Source organism: Artemia franciscana, chromosome 5 (genome assembly GCF_032884065.1).
Source record: "Artemia franciscana chromosome 5, ASM3288406v1, whole genome shotgun sequence".
Taxonomy (NCBI): Eukaryota; Metazoa; Arthropoda; class Branchiopoda; order Anostraca; family Artemiidae; genus Artemia; species Artemia franciscana.
In genome coordinates, this window is record NC_088867.1 from 38,832,763 (window position 1) to 38,855,851 (window position 23,089).

The 23,089-nt window shown below is 33.6% G+C and overlaps 1 protein-coding gene across 2 annotated transcripts in view; it reads right to left on the reverse strand.

Moving 5' to 3' along the window:
• Window positions 1-2,588: 2,588 nt before the first annotated feature.
• LOC136027382 (ecdysone receptor-like) overlaps window positions 2,589-23,089 on the reverse strand; it is a 113,528-nt gene continuing 93,027 nt past the window's right edge. For both annotated transcript variants that reach the window (XM_065704569.1, XM_065704570.1), the window contains 4 exons: window positions 21,022-21,153; window positions 13,112-13,261; window positions 11,189-11,411; window positions 2,589-6,570 (listed from right to left, as the gene is read on the reverse strand). In XM_065704569.1, the coding sequence (XP_065560641.1) occupies window positions 6,335-6,570; window positions 11,189-11,411; window positions 13,112-13,261; window positions 21,022-21,153 (741 nt within the window). In that variant the 3' untranslated portion in view covers window positions 2,589-6,334. The remainder of the gene's footprint in view (window positions 6,571-11,188; window positions 11,412-13,111; window positions 13,262-21,021; window positions 21,154-23,089) is intronic.

The window sequence follows — 23,089 nt, forward strand, 5'->3', positions numbered from 1 at the left end:
AGTAGTCAAGAAGCGTCGTTAATTCTTAAATAAAAAATAAGACTTTGGTCTTAATTTTGCTATAGTTTGCATGAAAAGCAAAGTCATGTGAATTGAGAACTTTTTCCGAAGAAAATGATTAAATTAAAACCAAAGCGAATATTTTCGCTTAGGTTTTTAGGTATATAATTTAAGTGTAGATAAAAAAGTACATTGATAAAAAAGATTTAAACTAAACAGTGTTAGATTTAATTTAATAACAATTTTGACTTGAACTAAAAGAAAAAAAAAAGGCCATGCATGTTAAAATAAGAAAATTTCACAATCGTATTTTGATACTACAAAACCGGTTCTTGCTGACTAGTGCTTGCATTCTGCGATGGTTTCCCTAAAATTGAATTTCGTTAAATATCTTTAAGCCTGATCATAGTAAATTTTATCCAATGCTATTCTTCCTATGCCAACAAATTGTGAATAACAGCCATAATTTTAGCTATTTTGAGTTGGCATTTTTCTGATAATTTCTGAATAAAAAAAATTAAAATGCTGCGTTCATTGAATAATAAGCGTAATGCAAGGGAGATGAAAGCACAGGTTTGTTTTCGAATTAACCAGTGTATTTGGAAAATTGTAGGTTAGGGAATTTGTTTGTTTTTAAGAAATAAATAAAATATTTTCAAGTCTCGTCATTGTTGATCTTTAACCCTCTCGCGGGTGCTGGTGCTTTTTGAGGACACTTCCCCTTAACACACCTCCAGCTTAAAACTCACTTTTTTTTTACCAGAACTTCAGTGCTATCTCTTCTCAACAGGCGTTTCTATTGTACCGTGCTAGGCATCTAACGAAGAATTTCAAAACCTACGAAAGATGGCGGTCAAGATCAAGAATATTTATTGTACTTACACACAAAAGGTGGGTTCAAATTCTGAATCTTTTTGTATTTAACCAAGAAGTTTTTGAGTTGCGTGGATTTTTTTCCAGAAATAACTACCCTGTTACCTAAACCCTGGCTACTCTTTTATGTTTTACAAGCATTTCAGTGAGAATTTGTGGCCATCTTCTTTCGGTCCACTCATGAGGACACTGCCCGAATTCGTTCCTGGTACAGAATCCCCACTGTCTACGTCTGAGGTAATTGCCCTACTAATAGCAATACATCTGGAGAGGTACCTAACCATGATAGTTGACATCATCACTCCGATTTAGGTAGATGATGATCGTGTTCATCACGTTTGGGTATTGTGCTCGTTTGATATCTACCTTAAAAAATGGTAATGATAAAGTAAGTTTTCTTTTCCAGATGCGAAGTAAGCTGACTAACAAAGAAGCCATCAAAGTTATATTTGACGAGGAAAGTAACATCAAATACGAAGTCAGATATAGATCTTGCAAGTGATGAGACCCAACCTGGGTCTCATCTGAGGTTGTAGACACTTTCTTCGGAAAAATGCGAAGGTGTATTTTGACAGCTTCTTCACTTTAATCCCTCTTTTAGAAACGTTAGCAAAAGAAACTATTAACAGTGTTGGTACACTGCGTGCAAACAGTCTTGGAGACTTTGCGGACAAACTGGTCGGAGAGAAAGAAACGAAAAAGAAAGACCGAGGATCCGACTCATATGCAACATCAGAGAAAGGCACCACTGCGTTGCGGTGGAAAGACAACAACCTTGTTGCCCTATGCTCCTTGTACGCTGGGTACCATCCAGTTGATATTATAGAGAGATGGAGTAGCTCGCAGAAAAATAATCGCAAAATTGTACCTGGAACCAAATCTGACCTTCTGGAATTCAAAGCGTCTGTCGCAGCGTCACTTCTGAACAAGGGCATGGTTAGGATGCGCACAAGTCCTGAGTGTCTAGGTCGTCTGTCCCTTCCAAAGCGGATTATGATCCAGTCAGTCTCAAAAGAAGTCAGGTTGGATGGAATGTCAGGGCATTGGGCGTCGAAATTTGAAAAGAAAAATGCATCAAGGTGCCGCGGACAGATCTATAACCGTATAACGTGTCTCGAGTGTAAAAAAGGGTCAAACTCCTGTTTGCCCTGAATGTTTTCAGACGCGTCCGTAATGGACAACGTCCACTGAATTGACTGTTTTTAATTTTTTAAGTCTTTTCTGAATAAATATCTGAAATCTTCCCTATCTTTTGCTAGGAAGCAGTGTCTTAAAAATTTGATTCAGAAAGATTTCGAAATTCGCCCGTGAGAGGGTTAACTATTAGAGTAAGTCTCACAGCCCCAGCACAAACTGATTAAAATTAAAAAAGAAACATCACTGTAAAAAAACAACTCAGAAACTCCTTTAGTTTTCACTTTATTTTCTACTGCTTCCTGCTTGGTAGCGTTACTTCATTTGCAAATAGGGAGCAAGTAATCATTGCGAACTCTCCCTGACAGACAGGGTTTTACTATCGCCGCGAGTTTCCACAGTCGCCTTCACTGACATTCGTTAGAGCATCATTAAAAATTGTACGCGACCAAAATGAGGGATTCATCTTAAATGAACAGAAATGATCATAAATATTATTAGGAAGTTGCCCTATAATTTAGCTAAACCCAAATTCACTTATATATAACTACTTTTGCCAAAGCAAAATCAAATAGAGAAAGTATTCTTAAAGAAATATTTAATAAATATAGGTTTTATTCATATAAAATCTTAGCACACGTTACGCTTATGACAATATAATATTGCACATAATCCTCCCTATTTACAAGCACGATGCATAACACAACCACATTTTCTCATTCCGAAAGGACGGAGATAACAATTTCAACCAGTCACACTCATTTTTATAAACTTTAACAAAATTGAAGGAACTCGTTTCTTCTTCATTTCTGTTTTATGCTGCCTCTCAAGCTTAAAAACTCAATCGCTGAGGATTTGGCTCCGCTTATAATCATTCAAAAGACGAAACAGGTTTTATGGGGAAATGGTATTAGATCAAAGAGGAAACTCTTGCCTTTTAGAAAAAATAACAATTGTCATCTGGCGTTAGCCTATCAATTCTAAAAACCGAAATAAAATAGCTGCAATTATATCATTTGTATTTTTCGTTTTACTGTGCTTCGTATTGGGCTGAAAAGAACCAAGTTTGCCAAAAGAGCACAATAGCTATACTTGTGCACATTTGTCTAAACTAATGGGTTTTTTTTTATACCAATTAAACAATTTTTATAATCAATATAAAAAATAATTTCAAACGGAAGTGTGCCTGCTTTCAAGTTATATTACGTTGAATTCAAATCAACTTGTACGTTTAATAAGAACGAAAATTAAATTATACGTAATTTTTCAGATCTGTTGGGTAACGCCACGCTCAGAGACGCAAGAAGTGTTGAATTCAATTAAATCCACATCAAGGCATGGAAGTTAACACGTGAAGCAGGAAAGACAGTATTCTTCCAGCGTTTTGAAAAGCATACACGTGCCAATCATAATCTTCTTTTCTGATAGAAAAGAGTGAGGTATTCTTGGCAAATTATTTTAAAATTCTAAATAAGGACACTCAACGAGGCAATTTGCTTAGCCATCAACTACCATAGATAGAATAGTGGGTGACTACAAATCTTAAATGGCCCAACATAGTAAGAAATCCCTCAAATTAAAAATAAATCTAAGGATCAAAATTAACCTTAATCTATAAAGAAATCCTAGTTTGAAAGTTGGCATAAAAACACCTTTGTTGAACAAATACGGCCGTTTTACCTGGGAAAATTTACCTAGACCCTAACTGGTTAGCTTACATTGTTCTTTCAAATAGTCCTTACTAACAGTCGAACAACCTGAAACACACTTTTACATTACCCCACTAGCCTATAAAATTTATACTACTTACCCCGCATTCAAAAAGTTTATTGCAATTTATTTGTATAGTTTTCGGCGTTCAATAGCCAATTGCAAATACTGAACCACATTTTTTGAATATTATATATTCTTTGTGCATCGAACCTCATTTGTTTGTATATTCATACATTAATATAAGCATACAAAATTTGTGGCTAGTTTCAAAGATTCTATGGGATTGCAAGATTACTTTTTTATGCAAGAAAATCATTTAGATGCTCAATATGCCTTCGATAGAGCAGAATAATCACATGCATTCAATAACTTATTGAAACGAATTGCAATAAACTATGGTGAACGTGGGGTTAGTCACTGCTGGAAGCGAAGCAACTATTCAAGTGCCTCAAATATTGAAGATCTTTGGTTAAACTCGTTGCGCTGTAAGTGTTGGAAGTACACCTTGTATGGGAAAATATTGCTGAAACTCCATTAGCGTGCTCTTCAAACAGTTTTCAGGTTAGTCGAATGGTATAAACAAAACGTGATTTAATAAAAAGATATCCCCAAAACAATATTTTATCTCGTAATTTTATTTTATTATACTAAGAAATAATTGTACATGTTGCACAAAATTCCTCACAAATTTAATTTCATTTGTGAATTTAAAGAAGGAGTACATCTACCATAAAGCGGTGTCAGATCTAAGCCACCTCTGATGGAAAAATTTGGCATCCTCGTTGTACCTTATTCGCGGCCATATACAATCTAATGTATCTAATGTCTGCTGGGAGGGTGGAGCTCCTAAAAATTTCTTTCAAAAATCTACTATGTTTGACCATATCCCAACTTGATTGATCCAGTTTATACCTTTGGAGAATCATGACCATTAGAATTCCTTATTAGTGGTCTACTTTAGCCTATTATCCTTTAAATCAACGTATACTTGGAAAGACTTTGCAAATCCTACTATGTATTAGACATAACCCATTGAATAGGCCTGGAATTGGGCTATTCTTCTTGTTCTACTAAGTTGGCATTTTCTATATACAAGATGCACGTGGTATTTGCAATGAGAATACTGAGTTATATTTACTCTACTCCGTAAGTTCTGAAGAAAAAAAGAACACCTTAATACTTTTGATTGAAAATTTGAGTCATGACACTGAAATTCGTAAGTTAGCTCACTGCAACCATCAACAAACATAACAACTTTCACAACTCTCAAATAAGCACAAAAAATAGTAACAAAAATAACTATATTTCTTTTGGATAAACAAAATTCAGATGAAACAAATCGTGTGCAATATTATAAGTCAGGTACATTTACCTAATATAAACCTCTTATGAAAAAATAAACTATTATTTATGCGTGGGTCATAACGAGATCTTACAACACTTTCGCGGAAGAAAAACATATTGTTGCATACATAAAAATCACTCCGAATGCAAAGAGCTACTAACTATGGTCCCCGATAAAACTTCCATTAAAAACTTTCATCAACAACAGGAGCTATACGCAAATTCAATTACAAAATATAACCCTATAAAAATATTTGCAATCGAAAATTCGTTTCTCTATCTTGGTCAAACATAGTTGGGGCATTCAAAAAATAGGCTCACGTATTACCTCAATAACTTTATCGACTTCAAAGAAAGCAAAATATATGTCTAAGAAAATGCACACTGATTTTTTTTTTTTTTTTTCGTGTAGAATGCAATAGACTCCAGATAAATTAAAATTGATTACTAGTTTAAAATATAGACGATTTACAAGAGAAATGCGAAAGAAAAACAAAAATAACAAATACGAGGCCATCTATTAACTGGATAATGATGCTATCTACAAATAACTTCAACGACTAACTTTCGCGTTAAATAAATTTTTAATTTTTCGAAAAAAAAAGGAAAAAAGAAATTCCCTTTTATAGGAATTTCTTGCAGCCTCTTAAAAGCACAACCCCTTTCTAAAAAGCACAACATCTAATCCCTTCTTTCCCCAAATTAAAGAAAGAAAGAAAGCATAAGGCAAGAGAACAACATAACTTCCCATTAGTTCTGTATAAATAATATATTTTTTTCAACCCTTTCTCTATGCGATTTTATTAGAATAATTCTCAGAAAATTTGGAAGTCTTTTGGGAAGAAAAAATTATCAAAAATGCCCATAAAAATAAAAAATAGAATTCATTTTTCCAAAAATTTGTCTGGTTCAAACTTTTCGGAAAAGACTGGATAGATGGCAGGGATTACTATTATTAAAAAACTCCTTGATTTTTTTTTGAAGATTTGAGTCACCACTTGTTTTAAAACATTTTGCAAAATTTAAGATACAACTGGAAGTGTTGATAGTGTTTAGTTATTCTTCTGGGGCAACCCTAACCGCAAAATACGGTCACTCTTTAGGCAAGCGTAGATAGGCCTTTAATAAGTATTTTCTACTTATCTCTGAATAAATTTAGGTACGGCTGTAAACAAAATATAGAAGACACTTTAGCTCCAAGTAATTCCAGATCACATTAAGGCAACCAATAGCAAGCACCATTTGTAGCATATTTCCCATATACAGTTTATTATATATCCCATATCTCACGCAGAAACTGTGGAAGGCGTTTATTCTTTAGTTTAAGTGCCATACACAAGTCAGCGTTCATAGTACCCAGTGTTCTTAGTGTAGTTGGAATGCTTATCAATTTGGCAAAGTCCACTGTTGGATTAGAGCGATGCGTAAACACGTAGGCATACAATGTATCCATATAAATTTCTTGAATTTTTTCTACTTTTTTGGGCTCAAGTAAACCAGTCCGCTCTGAAAAATAGGAACATATTTTTGTACATAATATAATAAAACATATAACACACCATATGTATTTAATATGCAAAACCTGTGCCGCATGTAATAGAAGCATATTTTGTAGAGTATATTTTTTCTACTTTTTTTTTTGGTTCAAGTAAGTTTAAAGATAATAAAATATAGCACACCATATATATGAGATTTTTTCTACTCTTTTTGGTTCAAGTAAGTTTAAAGATAATAAAACAGAGCACAACATACGTATGTAATATATAATATAAAACATACAACGTAAGTAACAGAAACATGTGTTTTTTTTCTTCTTTCTTTGGTTCAAGTGAAACAGTCCGCTCTGAATTACGAGCGGATATATATATATATATATATATATATATATATATATATATATATATATATATATATATATATATATATATATATATATATATATATATATATATATATATATATATATATATATATATATATATATATATATATATATATATATATATATATATATATATATATATATATATATATATATATATACATATACATATATATATATATAATATAAAACGTACAATGTCAGTAATAGAAACATCTGCTGAAAAATATATTATTTTTTTTTACTTTCTTTGCTCACTATATATATATATATATATATATATATATATATATATATATATATATATATATATATATATATATATATATATATATATATATATATATATATATATATATATATATATATATATATATATATAAAATGCAAACCATTGGTTTTTAAAAAAGGAGCTGAAAAAGATTGAAATATATATTATAATGAACACTCAAATATTTAAGAAAAAAACACCCATCTACAATATGTCAAACAATTAAAAACTAGTGACACATAAAGACTAAAAAAAGCAGGAAAAAATTACATACAATTAAGTATACCTAACTAGAAAAACCCAGTGTTAATGCACCGCTTCAATTTCTTTGGAGAGGAAAAGAATCAACCCCCCCCCCCCCCAAAAAAAAGGGGTTAAATCGAATCAAAGCATATTATCACATTTTTCAGGAACAAAATTTATTAATTTTATCACCTTTTTTATGTCTTTTTTTATAGTCACCTTCACCTCAAATTTATAGTCTCTTCTCAGATGAACTCGCAGTTGATTTTTTTTTTAAATTGTGAACTTAAGATATATAACAGTCTCTTTTTCTTTTGCTTTTCTGCTTAGACAGCTCTTTATAAAAGCTAATAGCAAGAAAAACGAAAGAAAACGGGAAAAGCGATAAAATTTTGAATAGAAGATGGCATTTGAGATAGATCTTGACCTAACACAAACAAAGGACATGAACATATTTTTTATACATCAAAAACCCCAGAAACATTTACCCCTAGACTTATGAAGTTCGTATATGAATTAATCATTAAAGAAAATAAAGAGAAATCACTTTTACTAGCGTGTTTTACCACGATTTAAACTATAGCTCCGACGATATGAAGTAATATTAGTACACCGGTGGACATTTCACATAAGGCGTGAAAGGACAGTATCAATTGGTTCAAATACTCTGAGAATTTTTGAAGAAGAAGATATGTCACTATGGCATTTAAAGTCTAAAGCGGAATCACATGATGACAAAAATATAAAAGATCTGACGTCAAATACATGATCCAAAACACTGCCATATTTTCAAACTGGCTTAGGTCATCAAACAATAAAAAGGACCGTCCTGTGGTGGCGCAGTGGATTTGACCTTAGCTTGGTAATACGGGACCCAGAGATCGAATCACGCTGCAGGAATGCACTGCACGGCAGACGCAGGGACCATAGTAGTCAAGAAGCGTCGTTAATTCTTAAATATATATAAAATATAAATAATAAAAAGGACCCTATCCATTGGTTCAAATACTTTGCGATTCTATGAAGAAAAACATACGTCATTATGACGTTTGAAGTCTCAGGCGGAAGTAGGTACAGATCGCCAATGAAAGTAATATAAGATTTATTGCTAAATACATGACTTGAAACATAGCCATATTTTCAAATTCGCTTAGGTCGTCAAAACAATAAACTGTTGACGCATTTTCATACCGATAAAATTAAAAAATTTAATTACTTTGACGAACTTTTTGACCATTTGACTAAACCAAAAACGTCATTAAAAAAAGACATTTAGCGCCAAAGTATAGTCTTACCTAGAAGAACCAGAAAAAAAAACCAACTCAGTTTCTTTTATTAAAACTTGTTTAATTAAAGATCTAAGTTTTTTGAGGATCCATTTCAACCTGAGATTCTCTGAAAGCAAGTGGATTGTTTGGTTTAAACTGTTTTGGCATTATAAAATAGTTAAGAATGGGAAAGTAAGCAAGAAATCGGCTAAAATAAACATTGGCCTTTGAGAAAAAGTTATTATTGCGTCAAAAGTGTTTATTTTATTTTTATTTAAAGCCAAAATAAAAACAAAAATAATAAAGAGTGCAATTAACATTAAGTAAGGCATCATAATTATTATTGATCTTACTGGGTAACGTTAAATGGCGTTAATTGCTGTTTCTCAGAGACGAGCTAGTTTCCTCGTTTATCAGTTCCCCAGACTTTTTGGTCAACTCATTTTAATTTAAATTCTTTGATCCAAGGATTTCTAGCAAGCCCTTGTACTAAGGAAAACACATCCCTTTTGCTTATCTTTTTTATACCAAATATTGTCAACTAGTGAAACAAAGATTTCATTGGCATATACAAATGAAGAGTAAGTTGAAAGGCGGTATGTGCTAAAAGAATAGTTAACAATTTACTAGTTGTTTCAAAGCCAAATTGGTTAACTTTTTTTATTTTATTTTTTTGGCATTTGCTGACAAAATAATGAGATTGGTTTTTGACCTTGACTGCTCATATGAAAATACCCACATGCGGCAAAATAGGCAATTGAAAACTAAAAACTTCAAGATACTCTCGAATATCTGGAAATGCAGTTAACTCTCCAATCAGCAGAAAATCCTTGTCTTCAACAGCCTGATTGTGCTGATCGATCTATATGGGTGTGAAACCTAGACCCTGAAGACAGAAAACCAGTACAACCTCCTTGCATTCAAGATGCGGTGCTTACGCCACAACACAAAGATGAACTACATCAACCACGTGGCCAACGAAGAGGTGTGAAGGTGGCTGAAATTCCCTTGACCTAATCCCAGATAAAATCTAACGGCAACAACTGCAGTGGTTTTGTCATGTCAGAAGAATGGCACCAAACCGTCTACCGAAAATCGCACTCGAAAGAACGATTGAGGCTAGCGACCGCAACCACATCGTACAGCTCTCCAGAACAGCACAAAAAAGATCTTCATATTGAGCCCTGGTTTATGTCATATCAAAAAGAGTGACCCCAAGACATCCCCCGTGAATGGACGCTAAATTGACTATTACAACAAGAAAATTTAATCGATCGCAAAAAAGCGCCACAACCGGTTTGGCAACTTAACCACTCAGCTGAAATGACAGAAACATAAAACGATTTTAATATCAGGGATCAAATTCAATTATCTTCTTTACCATAAGTGTTCTTTGCCAACTTTGGCAGCTATTTATTTTATGGAGTTAATCGGTTTTGCAACTGAACCACTGGATAGGAAATCCCAGAAAGACGGGAAAAATCTGTTTCAAGGGAACAATCAATATATCTTTGAAAAGTAACTTTGTCATTTTAAAATAAGCAATTATTCGTTAACTATGACTTTTATAAAATGTTTTGATCCTTTATTTTTATAGAATTTTAATATCATTGAGGAGAGATTTTTCCGCCGAACTTAACAAAAGTCTTCAAAATGTTTTGAGTTGTAAACTAATTTATACGATTAAATGATAAAGACCAAGGAATCTGTCGCACAAGCTTGATTTCGTAAAAAGTTTTTGATACTACCTTTCGTTCAGATCTAGGAATACCGACTCAAATTATTATTATCATTTAAGAATTAACGACGCTTCTTGACTACTAAGGTCCCTGCGTCGGCCCTGCAGTATATTCCTGCAGCGTGATTCGATCTCTGGGTCCCGTATTACCAAGCTAAGTTCAAATCCACTGCGCCACCACAGGACATACCGACTTAAATTTTTCTACTGGATGTCTTTTTAAAGCTATTTCGTATTTAATAGGTCTGTTGTCTTCACAGTAGCGCAGTATTTTTTGACAGCTTTCCATAAGTATCCTATAAAAAGGAGAAGAGATGGGAAGGAAAAGGTCAGATGGGAAGAGAAATATCTGCCACAGTTTTTTTTTTTTTTTATTCCTTAGCCGACTCTAAGGCCGTATCCAGAGGGGGGGGGGTAGAGGGTTTGAGCCCCCACCCCTGAATTGTTTGACTCGCAAAAAAAGTAACAAAGATTCATATAAACAAATTTTGATGCACTTTTAAAGTTTGTATAGTACCCCCCCTCCCCAAATAATCCTGTATTGGTCTTGTGATGACTAATTGTTCATAAAATATAGATAATGATGACAGTACTACCTAAACTATGGTGTAGTGACTAAAATACAGCCGATAAACAATTAGAAGAAAAAAATGATTTAAACATCATGAACCTTAAACATAAGAATATTCACTAGTAGATTTAAAGAATAATTTAATTCTTACCTGAGAATATCACAATAGCAGTAATCAACGCGTATTCAGCATTGTCAGTTTTAAGGCAGTACATTTTTCTGGCAAAGCCGTACAATTCGTCAGCTGTGTATTCAACGCCAGTCATGGCGTAGCGATCCTTGGTATAGGGCAGGTTATTGGCAAAAACAATTGAATCCGTTTCGGCGTCATACTTCCGAGCACCTCGCAACATCATCACTTCGCTTGAGCATGCCTGTAATTTCGCACAAAGTTACAAGTGTACCAACAATTGTTGCAGTTGATAGAAATAAAACAAGGATCACTAAGCACCGGTGTGCGGTGTGCTTTGACACGCTGGTGTGGGAATTCTTTGTCCAACGGGTACGGGTTCAATCCCAGTTGTGACTAGTTATTTAGTTTGGGACGGGGGTCAATGGCTGGGGAAGGTAAGCAGGAAGGGTGTGTGAAAGCATAGGATGGTTGGCCCCCAGCACTTCCTGGCTGAAGGGCCATGAAACGGAGATCAGCACCGCCGGTTTGGACCTTAAGGGTCTAATGCCGTCTTACTTACTTTACTTTACTGTAGACAATCAAATCAAATTGTAATGTGCATTTTAAAATATTTAGATTAATTTTATTTTAATTAAAGTTTAATTTTATGTAAAATTTAATTTTATGTTAATTAAAGTAATAATGAAGTTACAGATCTTCAGCGAAACTTATTACAACTATTCCAAGTATTCATGGCATATGAAAAGTCTTTTCGCAAAATTAAGGCCCTCAACTAATTTACCCAAAGTTGGAACCTACCTAAATCATTTTTTCACACGGGAAATGGTAATGACAATTTTCAGAAGAAAATCAGTACCGTCTTCGAGAAAATATTTACAGACAAATAAATAAATATACAATATATACAACTTTTGTTCATTTAGTAAGACAGCAAAAGAAAATATCAAAAGGAACCAATGTACATTGGGAAAACAAAACCATTTTTTTTTCCTTTTTATTTGTTTCTTTGTATCACGCAAGTTTTTTGGTTTTAGGTCACAAAATCCTAACAAATTCAATATCAAAAACAACTTTGAGCAATAGCAGTTTTAAAGTTACTTAGTCGCAACTATCAGCATCTGATGTTTCGATCAAAATTTAAGCAAAAAATAAAAAAAGAAGCATCGTCATCTCGTCTTTAGCTTAAAGTTTAAGCTTGATTTTTCATAAGATTAATGCAGAATTACGTCATGAACAGAAACAAGTTCCTAAGTGATATGACACACGCAAGGAAATGAATTGGTTGAATGCGAGAAACTCTACGGAATTGCATTCCAAAAACTAAAATAAAAAGCTGGATACTTCAGCCCAAAACAAATTTGGTTATAAATAATGGGTAATTTATAACAATTTTTCCAATAAAAATAAAGAACAGGTTTTGTATATAATTTTGTGCGTCATAATTATACACTTCCTTGCAACCACAAAAATTTACTGAACAGTTTCAATTGAAGGTAGATATTGAAGTAATGACAATGTAAAGTCAATTAACCATGAAACATGGCCTAAGCAAATTTTATTATGAACTTCCCACTTTGTTCTAGCCAAATTCACATTCAAACTTCCATTAAGTTCAGCTTGGTTTGCCGACATTGTTGCGAAATTTTAGGCGGATAAACAGCAAAATTTTAGGCGGAAATCACGGTAAGAGCACAGTCATTAATATATAATATATATGACAGGGTCATATCAAAGGAATACGTTTCCTGGGGAGAGGGATTAATGAGCACAAGAGTCGACTTTATTTCCATTTCTTCAGTTTTTTTAGAAGGGGGTCTTTTTAACAAATAATAGAGAAGGGGATAAGTTTTACCTGTTTAGAGGTGTGATAGGAGGCTTCAAACCTAAAATATAATTAAAACCTGAATCAAAACAATTAGTTAAACTTGGGTCAGTACTTACTTTGAGTAGGGTGATTTGATCCTCACGAAGAAGGGTATCAAATCCTGGCAGTCGCTTTGAAAACTCTACGGTTAACTGTACAGTTAATATGGTCATCTCTGTTATCGTCCTAAAGCCTCGTTCGCTATCATCTGCTTCCAAAGACAGTTGCTAGAAAATGAAGAAAAGAAGTATCCGAGTCCGTCCTAAATCATCCGAGAAGATGTTAAACAGACAAGAAAATGTATGAGCAAAATTCTAATCAGGAGAATGGAATTCGTGTCATTTCTTTTACATCAGTGACTGAGGTATACTACCCCACACAAATATAAATTGGATGAGTACATTTTATTATCAACTGAGCATTTAAATTACTTTTTACTGCTACTTGCATAAAGAGCTAACTGGATCCCTAAGCAGTCAATATTTTTGCCCCTCTCCTCCGGCGAAAGTCTAATCATGTTTGTCATAATTACAACAGGTAAAACTGATTTTTGTTTAATTTCCCTTGTAATTTCCATATGCTTTTTAGACATACTTTGATTAAAATTTGGATTCAGCATATAACGCTATTTTATGAATCTCTTTGAATCTAATTTCATACGGAAAAAAATATAATATAAATTTATATATATATATATATATATATATATATATATATATATATATATATATATATATATATATATATATATATATATATATATATATATATAATATATATATATATATATATATACAAAAAATATGTATTGGTGATTTCTCTTTTCATGATATATAATATATATATATATTTTTGTAAGTCTGGCTGGACAATATTGAAGAAATGGGCACGTTGAATATAAAATGAACGATTTAGAAACATCAGGTTGACATTTAAACTCGGGACGTCAATAAAAGATTTTTATTTTCAAATAAAATAAGAACAAGATTTCAAGTTATAAAACCAATACAAAATCATATGCTAATGAATTTCTGAGAAATTGCATGGCTCAATAACCAAAACAATTCAAGAGTAAAACCGCGTCCTTCAGTTCTGAAATTGCTCATTTCCTTTTATAAAAGATATCAAATTCCCCTCAGGAAATATGTCCTGAAGCTTAACCAAAAAATTGTTTCCTCAAAAATGCGAATAAAAACTGCAAAATTTGACAAAAAACTACTCTAATCAATGTAAAAATAGATACTTGTATGTCAAGATAAAATGAAATCATATTTTATTCTATTATTATACAGAAAATGATTCATATTTTAAAGATTTTCTTTAAAAGAAGATTTCCAGCTCGGTGTCGTACTTCTGGAAGGTGGCCACTCCGCATTCTGGAGAAAATCAACTTAGAACGGTTATTTAAGTGGATCTTCATCCAATAGCCAGATTTACCGAGGCGGATGTTGCTTTAATTACCAACACATGGGAATATAACAACTGAACTTACCCTTGACGGTAAATAGCCAGATTTACCGAGGCGGATGTTGCTTTAATTACCAACACATGGGAATATAACAACTGAACTTACCCTTGACGGTAAATAGCCAGATTTACCGAGGCGGATGCTGCTTTAATTACCAACACATGGGAATATAACAACTGAACTTACCCTTGACAGTAAACAGCCAGATTTACCGAGGCAGATGTTGCTTTAATTACCAACACATGGGAATATGACAACTGAACTTACCCTTGACGGTAAATAGCCAGATTTACCGAGGCGGATGTTGCTTTAATTACCAACACATGGGAATATAACAACTGAACTTACCCTTGACGGTAAATAGCCAGATTTACCGAGGCGGATGTTGCTTTAATTACCAACAAATGGGAATATAACAACTGAACTTACCCTTGACGCATTACTAGTAAGGTGGGTAGAAAGAAAATAGGTGTAAAAAGTAGAATGGCCAAGGCGCAGGGATTATTTTCAGCAGTTGAGAATTTTGATAGAATGGGATGACAAGTTTTAGAAATAACATTAGAAAATTAGAAGCGCACGGTAATGACAATCGCTAAATTTGAATCTAAAACATTTGAACGCTTGGAAAAGTTGGGAAGAGTGTGTTCCAGAAAAAATCGTTCAAGGTGTATTAGATACTCAATTGAGCGACTGTTTTGATTCCATTACCTATACCAAAACATTGTCATATGACATTTTATTATATTCCAATTATATGATATATTTATTATATCCCAATTATAGAATATCCTGTATAATAAAATATTTATATAATAAAATATTTATAGGACATAATATAGCATAATCATATATGATATACTATAAATTTATATTATATCATGTAATATTTATAAAATGACTTATCTAATAGTTATATGACACTATAAAATATCATATTATATCCTAGGGATATAAAAAATATTTTACTGTATTCCAGTCTATATTAAAAATAATGGTTGAGTGGTAAGGCCATGTTTTGTGAATGAGCGACGATATGCTGCCAAAAATACTAATTTCACGAACCCAGCAGGAGCATCCTAGAATGGGATAAGAGGAGGTTATAAAAAATATTAAGGGGATGGGAGCTCTGAGAGGCATGCGTAGATGTCATCCACTTACGACTTATAGCTTCAATAAATTGTTAATACTAGTAGTAGCATCAAAATCTAAGAAATAAATGAAATTTCAATATTTTGGGATAAGTATGGAAGCAGAGCCATCTCCTCCCCCCACCTTCCTGGATATCCTGGAAAAGTTCAGAATCAAACATTCCTTAATTCCTCAAGAAGGTCAGACACTTTTTTCCTGGGTCGATTCTAAAAATTATGTCTCTTTGTTTACTTCCTTTCTGGACATCAACCATTTCCCTCTTTCTGATGCCACTCTCTATGGTATGACAAAGCAAGGCATCTACTCTTCAATAACAAATAGTGTTATTAATATGCCATGTCTTGGTTTGTAATCTCTCTATATTATTTTTTTGTGTGTCTTTCGCTTTTTTCAACAACATGGTAATGTTTCTGTGGCCCTTAGAACTATTCTAATTCTTGCCTCTGATTATTCAACCCTGTCATCTTTCTATTTCTGAAACATTTGATTTCAAGCCACTCCATCAGCTAGATCGGACTTCAATCCTCTGACTGCGTGCCATGGTTACCTTCATGGTTACCTCTTTTGGTACCTTCAGGAAAATTGATCTTTTTTTTCTCTGAGTTCTGAGTAAAGTTTAATGTCTCCATTTGGTGTATATCTCTCAGTTAAGTTTGAATTTCCTATTGGCGTTGTTTGCGCATGCCACTTCGCTCTGAATCGATTATCGAGAGATAGTGAGGGTGTCAGGCTGTAGTTCGTCACTATTCTTTCTTAAGTGTTTTTTTTTTATCCATGCCTTCCCGATTGTAGAGCCTTGCGGGGAGGAATGTAATAACATATTTGTCTTAATGCTTAAATTAACTGCTGTCTTCTTCTTCCTCTTGATTGGGTGAGCATGAAAACGCTTCCGCATAGTCTCTTCACCAGAATTAAATTCTGGGCATTGCAGCGGGTTTTCCTGCAACTGGTTCAAACTCTGGGTCCCATATTACCAGGTAGAAATGAAAACTACTGCACCACTACATTTCTACAGGGCATACTGTTGTCACTCTATCGGTTTATTTATATATCCTCTTTACTAACATATTGAGAATGGTTTTGGACACTGTTACTGCAAGCCTCTTCCCCCTTCCCTCATTAGTAAGTGTAAAAATGGGAACGCTTTAAGCATTCATTAAAAACGAGTTCAATCTCAATCTTAGCCATACGAAAACCTGATTAAAAAGCCAAGTTCTCACAGTAAAACAAATTATCTTGCCCCAAGGATCAAACACAATACAAATTTCAAACTAAGATTATAATTCTTTTGTTTTAGTTTTAAGTGCTATGCACGAGGCAGTCACTACTTGGCATCCAGAACACCGTTCACATCCAAAAACCTATTTTGGGTAAAAAGTCTATCTTAAGATTTTGTCGCCGAATAGGAATTACTTTTGGTCCAAGCAAGGATTTTCCCGAAAATTTGGGGAATTGAGAGCGCCTCCAATCTACGCAGCAAACCGTCGCCATATCAAATGTGGTAGTTGAAAGAAATACATTTTATGATGGAAAAACTAAATGTCACTCGTGAAACATACCAGAAACGTACGAATCAGTTTCAGGGGACAAATGTTTCAGATGGGGAGGGGTGCATAAATTTGGAAAAGACCAAAAAATAAGCGAATTATATGAAAAATTTGAGCATTGTTTGGGAAATCCCGATTTTAGAGGAGGGTAGGTGTCCGAAGACATTCCCCCTACGTAGATACATTCTTGAAATACAACCAGTACGCACGGAATAAATATCATTACTATTTATTATTAATTTGTACAACTGTTTATCTCCTAGAAATTCTACTCCTACCAGAACCGAGGCTAGAGCAGATTCGATTCCTCCCTCCAATTTTGAAGAGTGTGAAAACTAAAAAAAAAAAAACAACAGGTAAAACTTATAAGCTTGTTGAGACTTGAGTCCTTATTTTTTCACATTAATAGGTCAAATTGTGGACTCGGATTTTCTTGGGAGAAAGGAAAAAGAACGTAAAGTCAATATTTCAGATTGAAAAGAGGAAATCTAAAAAAAAAAAAAAAAAAAAAAAAAAAAAAAAAAAAAAAAACAATGTTCCTATCTCTTCTAAAGAAAAACCAAGCTTCATGGATATAAACTTAACCTTAAATTCCATATCATGGTTACAACGTCAGACGCAACCTAGCAAAGAACAAAAACTAGTCCATAGTAGTAGAAAATTTGAGAACATGGTTTTGAAAAAAGAAGTCAGATTAGTAAATTCCTAGCACAAGGGAGCGTTTCATAAATTTTTCTTTGAGTCAGGGCCGAAAAATATTCCGGGAAGCATAATACAAAGAAAATTGCATATTTCCTCCATATTTAGAAAACACCCACCCTGTTTGCTTACACCTTATGAGTCTCTGAAAGTGCGAAAGGAGGGGGAGGGGTTCCCTCGCCCTCTAACAAATGACGTCCAATGCACAAACAATAAAAACATAGAATTTTCAGATTTTATTTAATTTAATTAGCAATACGGTATGATCTAACCTTACGTCAGGTTGATCATGGGTGGAGTCGTCCAATGATCTCTAGAATAGCACTGACCTTGTCAAACTGAAGTCAACAAACTTATATTACCATTTTTTAAAGGCGCCAAAGGTCTCGTTTAAAGAATAAACAAAACTGATGAAAGAGAAAAATGCTGGCGCTTTAACACTAATTTAATAGCATTTAAGAACTACGAACGCTATAGGCAGTGCAACGTTATATAGCATAACTAATGGAAACATTCAAAACAAACTTGACATTAATTTCATCAAAATATGAATCGCAATTTAGATTTCAGATTTAAAGTAAGTTTGTTTAAAATTCAAGCTGAAATTTTGTGAAAGTAGGCATTCTTCTTTTTTTCTTTGCTGATTCTGCAATTGTTAGGGGTGGGTTACTAATCAGAGCCAAGGCTAGTTAAAAAACACAATGGTTCCCTTTCGGGAATGGTGTTTTATTTACATCGTGAGTTCAATGAAAATGAAGTGAGAAGAAACTATTTTGCTATGGACCACTAGATGATGATGGTTGTTTTTGGTTTAGCATTGTTACAGCAGTAGCTAGTAAAGAACGAACCACGGCCCATTAAGAAAAATAGTAATATAAAAACATATATCTAAAAAAATGGCTGGTGAGAAATTGCATCATCACGATTAGTCTAAATTATAAAATGCTACACAAGCAAGTTTATGGAGCCTTAATCCCCTAATAAATGGTTTGAGATTGGAACAAAAGTACACCATGGGAATCCCCATTACTGAAAACCCTATTCAGGAAATTTGTAGTCCACTGTCTTGATAAACGAGGAAAATTACTTTTTTGCATGGGTAGCACTGATGTATCCTTTTTTTCCTCCTTCGTCAGACATTTCTCAGGTTATTTTGTCTGGTTTTAATCAAATAGGAATTACAGAGGCCACTACAGTTTGTCTAGGGGAGGGAGAAGAGTAAAATTTTCTAGTGAGATTCCCAACAAAATCAAGTCTCTTCGCCATTTTAGACATTTTTGTTTTCTGATGTGCATGACCGTTTTGAGAATTTTATAGCTTAGGTGGTGCCACAGCCTTCTGGTACCATCCCAATGGGTATAACTGATATCATACCATATTATAAAACTGAGCCAGATACACCATAATTTTCATTAATGCATTTTGAATCACACTGAATTTTCATTACTAGTTCGTACAAGCAATCATAGAAACACACACATTAAGGAATAATTTTCGCCCTTAAATTTGAACGAAGCCCAGTTCTTCTAATAAAGCGAACTAAGGATTATCAATATTTATTATTACCATATTATTATATTATAGATATTACCGTATTATTAGATGGCATTACTGACCGTTCCTTCCACTAATTTCACAAATTACTTCGAACCGGTATAGCACAAACTTGTTACTTGTGCTGCATAAACTTGGCTCATAGGGTCGAATGCTTATGTATTATTATGCGTTTTAAATGTTTAACAATCAGAACTAATGAATGAATTCAATTTTGACGCAAAAACTTCAATTTTAGACGCCCTTCAAGGTTAGCAATTGGCTGACCTAGAGACAATGTTGTCACCGACAGCAGAGTTAAATCAACTAAAAAATACACTTTTTGATCTTCAAGAAAAAGCGTTTCTCTAATTCTGGCTGTCAAATCCTACTTTATAGACTGAATCTCATGTATGCATGCTGCGGACCTGACTTTTGTAGATCACCAAAGATCCTCCAGAACCATTTCTGGTGCAATAAAGGTCAAATCAACGTCTCGATAGCCGGGTGTGTGTGTTTTTTTTTTTTTTTTTTTTTTTTTTTTTTACATGGACAAGTGGCAAGTCTGTTGCCCAATCTTGCCTCAGCGGGAATCGATCCCTTAGAAGTGCATCATTAATATATGAAAAAATTCATTGCTTTTAAGCAAAAAAAAGAGAAAAAGACTTCCCTATTAAAGCTTTTTTCGTGCAAGAATCAAAATTATTTTTGGTTCCAAAAGGCTGAAATAGGGAATGTCTACGTCCCACTGACTGATACCTTAACGACAAAATGACGTGACAGTCCTCCCATCTATTTTCTGTCTTGATTGGCCTTAAGGTGAACGTGTCAGCAAAATAGGATCACATAGCTATAAGACCACGACCATAACCACCTGTCCTAATACCATTAATCACAAAACACAGCAATCTGTTTCACTTGGTTTCATATCCAAAAAATTACAAGCTGTTTTGTCAAGGTCTTGAGAAGTCATCGACTTTTAAATTACGCAGCAATTCTGCCGGCTAAAAAAGGATATTTTTTAATTTAATTTTATTATTATATATTGAATTTATAAATTATTAATAATTTGACATAACATTTAATAAACGAAAAAAGACAAAGTATTTTGCAATAGGTATGAAATAAGTCGACTCAATTACAATAAGCACAAGAATACGGAGACAAGACTGGAGCGCAAGGACTAGATATGAACATAGGAAGTTATTTCAGGATGGGAGGGAGGAATAGATTCAGGAAGAGAGAAACGAATAGAATAAACAGACAAAAAGCAGAATTTTAAGAAAAGTCGTGCAAACATTTAGATTTCAAAGACAAGCCTATGCCCGAAGACCTCCCTCCCTCCTGCACGCAACTATGGCATGGGCATAGAGCCGAAGGAGAGAGGACTTACGGAAGAGGAAATGAGGTACATCTATAGCAAACAGGAGACATAGTTTGAAAGCTTATGATATACTAAAAAAAAAAAATGATGGAAAGGGAGAACCTCTGCAGATAGAGGTAGGAAAGCAACGATATTTCATATTCTTCCTAGGGCAGTCAAGTTAAAAGTCAAGATGCCAATAATGAAAAAGAGAAGATTCCAACTTACTGTGACTCTCCTGACATCTTCCTCACTGGGGTTTTCAAATTCATCCTGAAAAAAAACTAGCCGATGGATAAGCTCTTCTTGCTCTGCCGTTAAACGTTTCCGTAGGGCGGCCAACGTGTAAGAAATTTCTTCCTAAGGGAAAGATACAAGTCTAAAACAAAATACATTTCAACCCACTCCTACAAGATTAGTTATTTCAAGGTGAGCCCTGTGGACCACACATAATGCACTACCATTCTCTTCATTTCTTAGATAGGAATTGAATATAAGCAAATAATCGCTATGACGGTAATATTTTTTGATACACTCTTGGTCCATAATTTAATTTTATAATAGCATATTATTATCTCTTTTCATATTAAAATGACTGTTCAGGATGAAAATCAGTTGATTATGTGCTATAAAGTTGAAATTAGTAACATTTTGAGCTTCAAAGAAAGTAGAGTTGATAAATAAATAACAGCTAAAACGGGGTAAACCCTTTTATCAGACAGTAAAAAAAAAACAATAAAAAAATACTGGATTTTTCGATTTCATATGCAGATGACCGTCATCACCAGATATACTCATCCACAGTATAAATAAAATAGAACTATTAATATAAAATAAAACTATGGCACAGCAAAATAAAACTATTAGTTGATGACGAAGGCCAGCTTCTTGCTACTGTTGGTGGTAGCACGTTACCAGCTGAAAGATCTTATCACCATTTTTCTGGAATTAGTATTAAAATGAAAGCAAAGGGAAAAAGAAAGGCCTATTGCTGCACCAATATTATAAGCCATATCTAATTCATGTGTCAAATACATTAGGTGATCTTAATGAAAACAATACTATCGGAGTTAGCATATCAAGAACCCCTAGTGTAGAGCTGATGATAGTAACTGTATATGTAATAGAAATATCCAGTATTTTTTTTTTTTTTTTTTTTTTTTACTGTCTAATAAAAGGATGTATCCATATTTGAACTCTTATTTAACCTCATGGAACCGCAGTATGGTCTTCAAAAATTCCTAAAACTTGAAAAAAAGTAGCTACATGTCCAAGGCTGGTATAGCATGGACAAAGTAGGGATAAAGTTCAAGAAGGAGCCCCTCCGCTTCATTTCATAATAAGTGAAAAAGATCGTCTAAGCACAAACTATTTGACCAATAGTCTCGTAAATTGGGTTCCCACGAAAAAAATATAGATGAAAACGTTCTAAAAAATCTTGCTCAAAACTATTTCAAAATTTCAAGGGGCAGCTTCTATGAAGAAGGCCTTAATAAGGCCATAGGGGTTAAAAAAATTACACAGAGAACAAGTAGTTTGTCAGAATTAGGGAAGGGTTAGGGGTAAGGGACCATGCAAGGTGAACCCAAACACTGCGAGGTCCGCCTCTACAATAGATATGCGTCCATTATATATATCAATTTGCCTAGAACAAAAGGGCAGATCTATAGTTTTCATGTCTTTACGAGAGATCAAAAATAGGGTTTACGGTTCTTAAGGAAATTGAACGGGTTTTAGTTCAATTTAAAATTGCAGTGCCTCGGTAAATAGTATGGGCACAGTTTGATATACATTACAGAAATTACGTTACGTAGTAAAAAGATTGAATAAACGTTGAAAACGAAACTATAAGACTATCCTAAATTAGGACCTTGCCTGTTAGGTACTTAATATTTAAGATCTAAGAAGCCAAAATTCAACCAAAGACACAAACCTCCAATTAATTATTTTTCATTTTTTGCAACCCCCTCGACCGTAATATTAAATAAAACTTATCCCTTATTCCTATTATGGGTTGAGCATAACTGCCCAAAAGAATTAAGAAAAACTGAATACAGCGGAGATTAATTGGACAATTCAAGAAAACAAACCATATTAAAAAAAAAATTACTGGTAAAGAAAAGTAAAAGTTACATTACTGGTTTAAATTAAGTATACCGAGCTAATGAAAAAAAAACTATTCAGAATTTCTTAGTATTTGCATATATGCCTGAATACGAAGAATATTCTTAAGTCTCTTCAAGAATGGACTTAGTCAAACTGACTTCCTAAGTATCTTAACTGAGTGCACATAAGT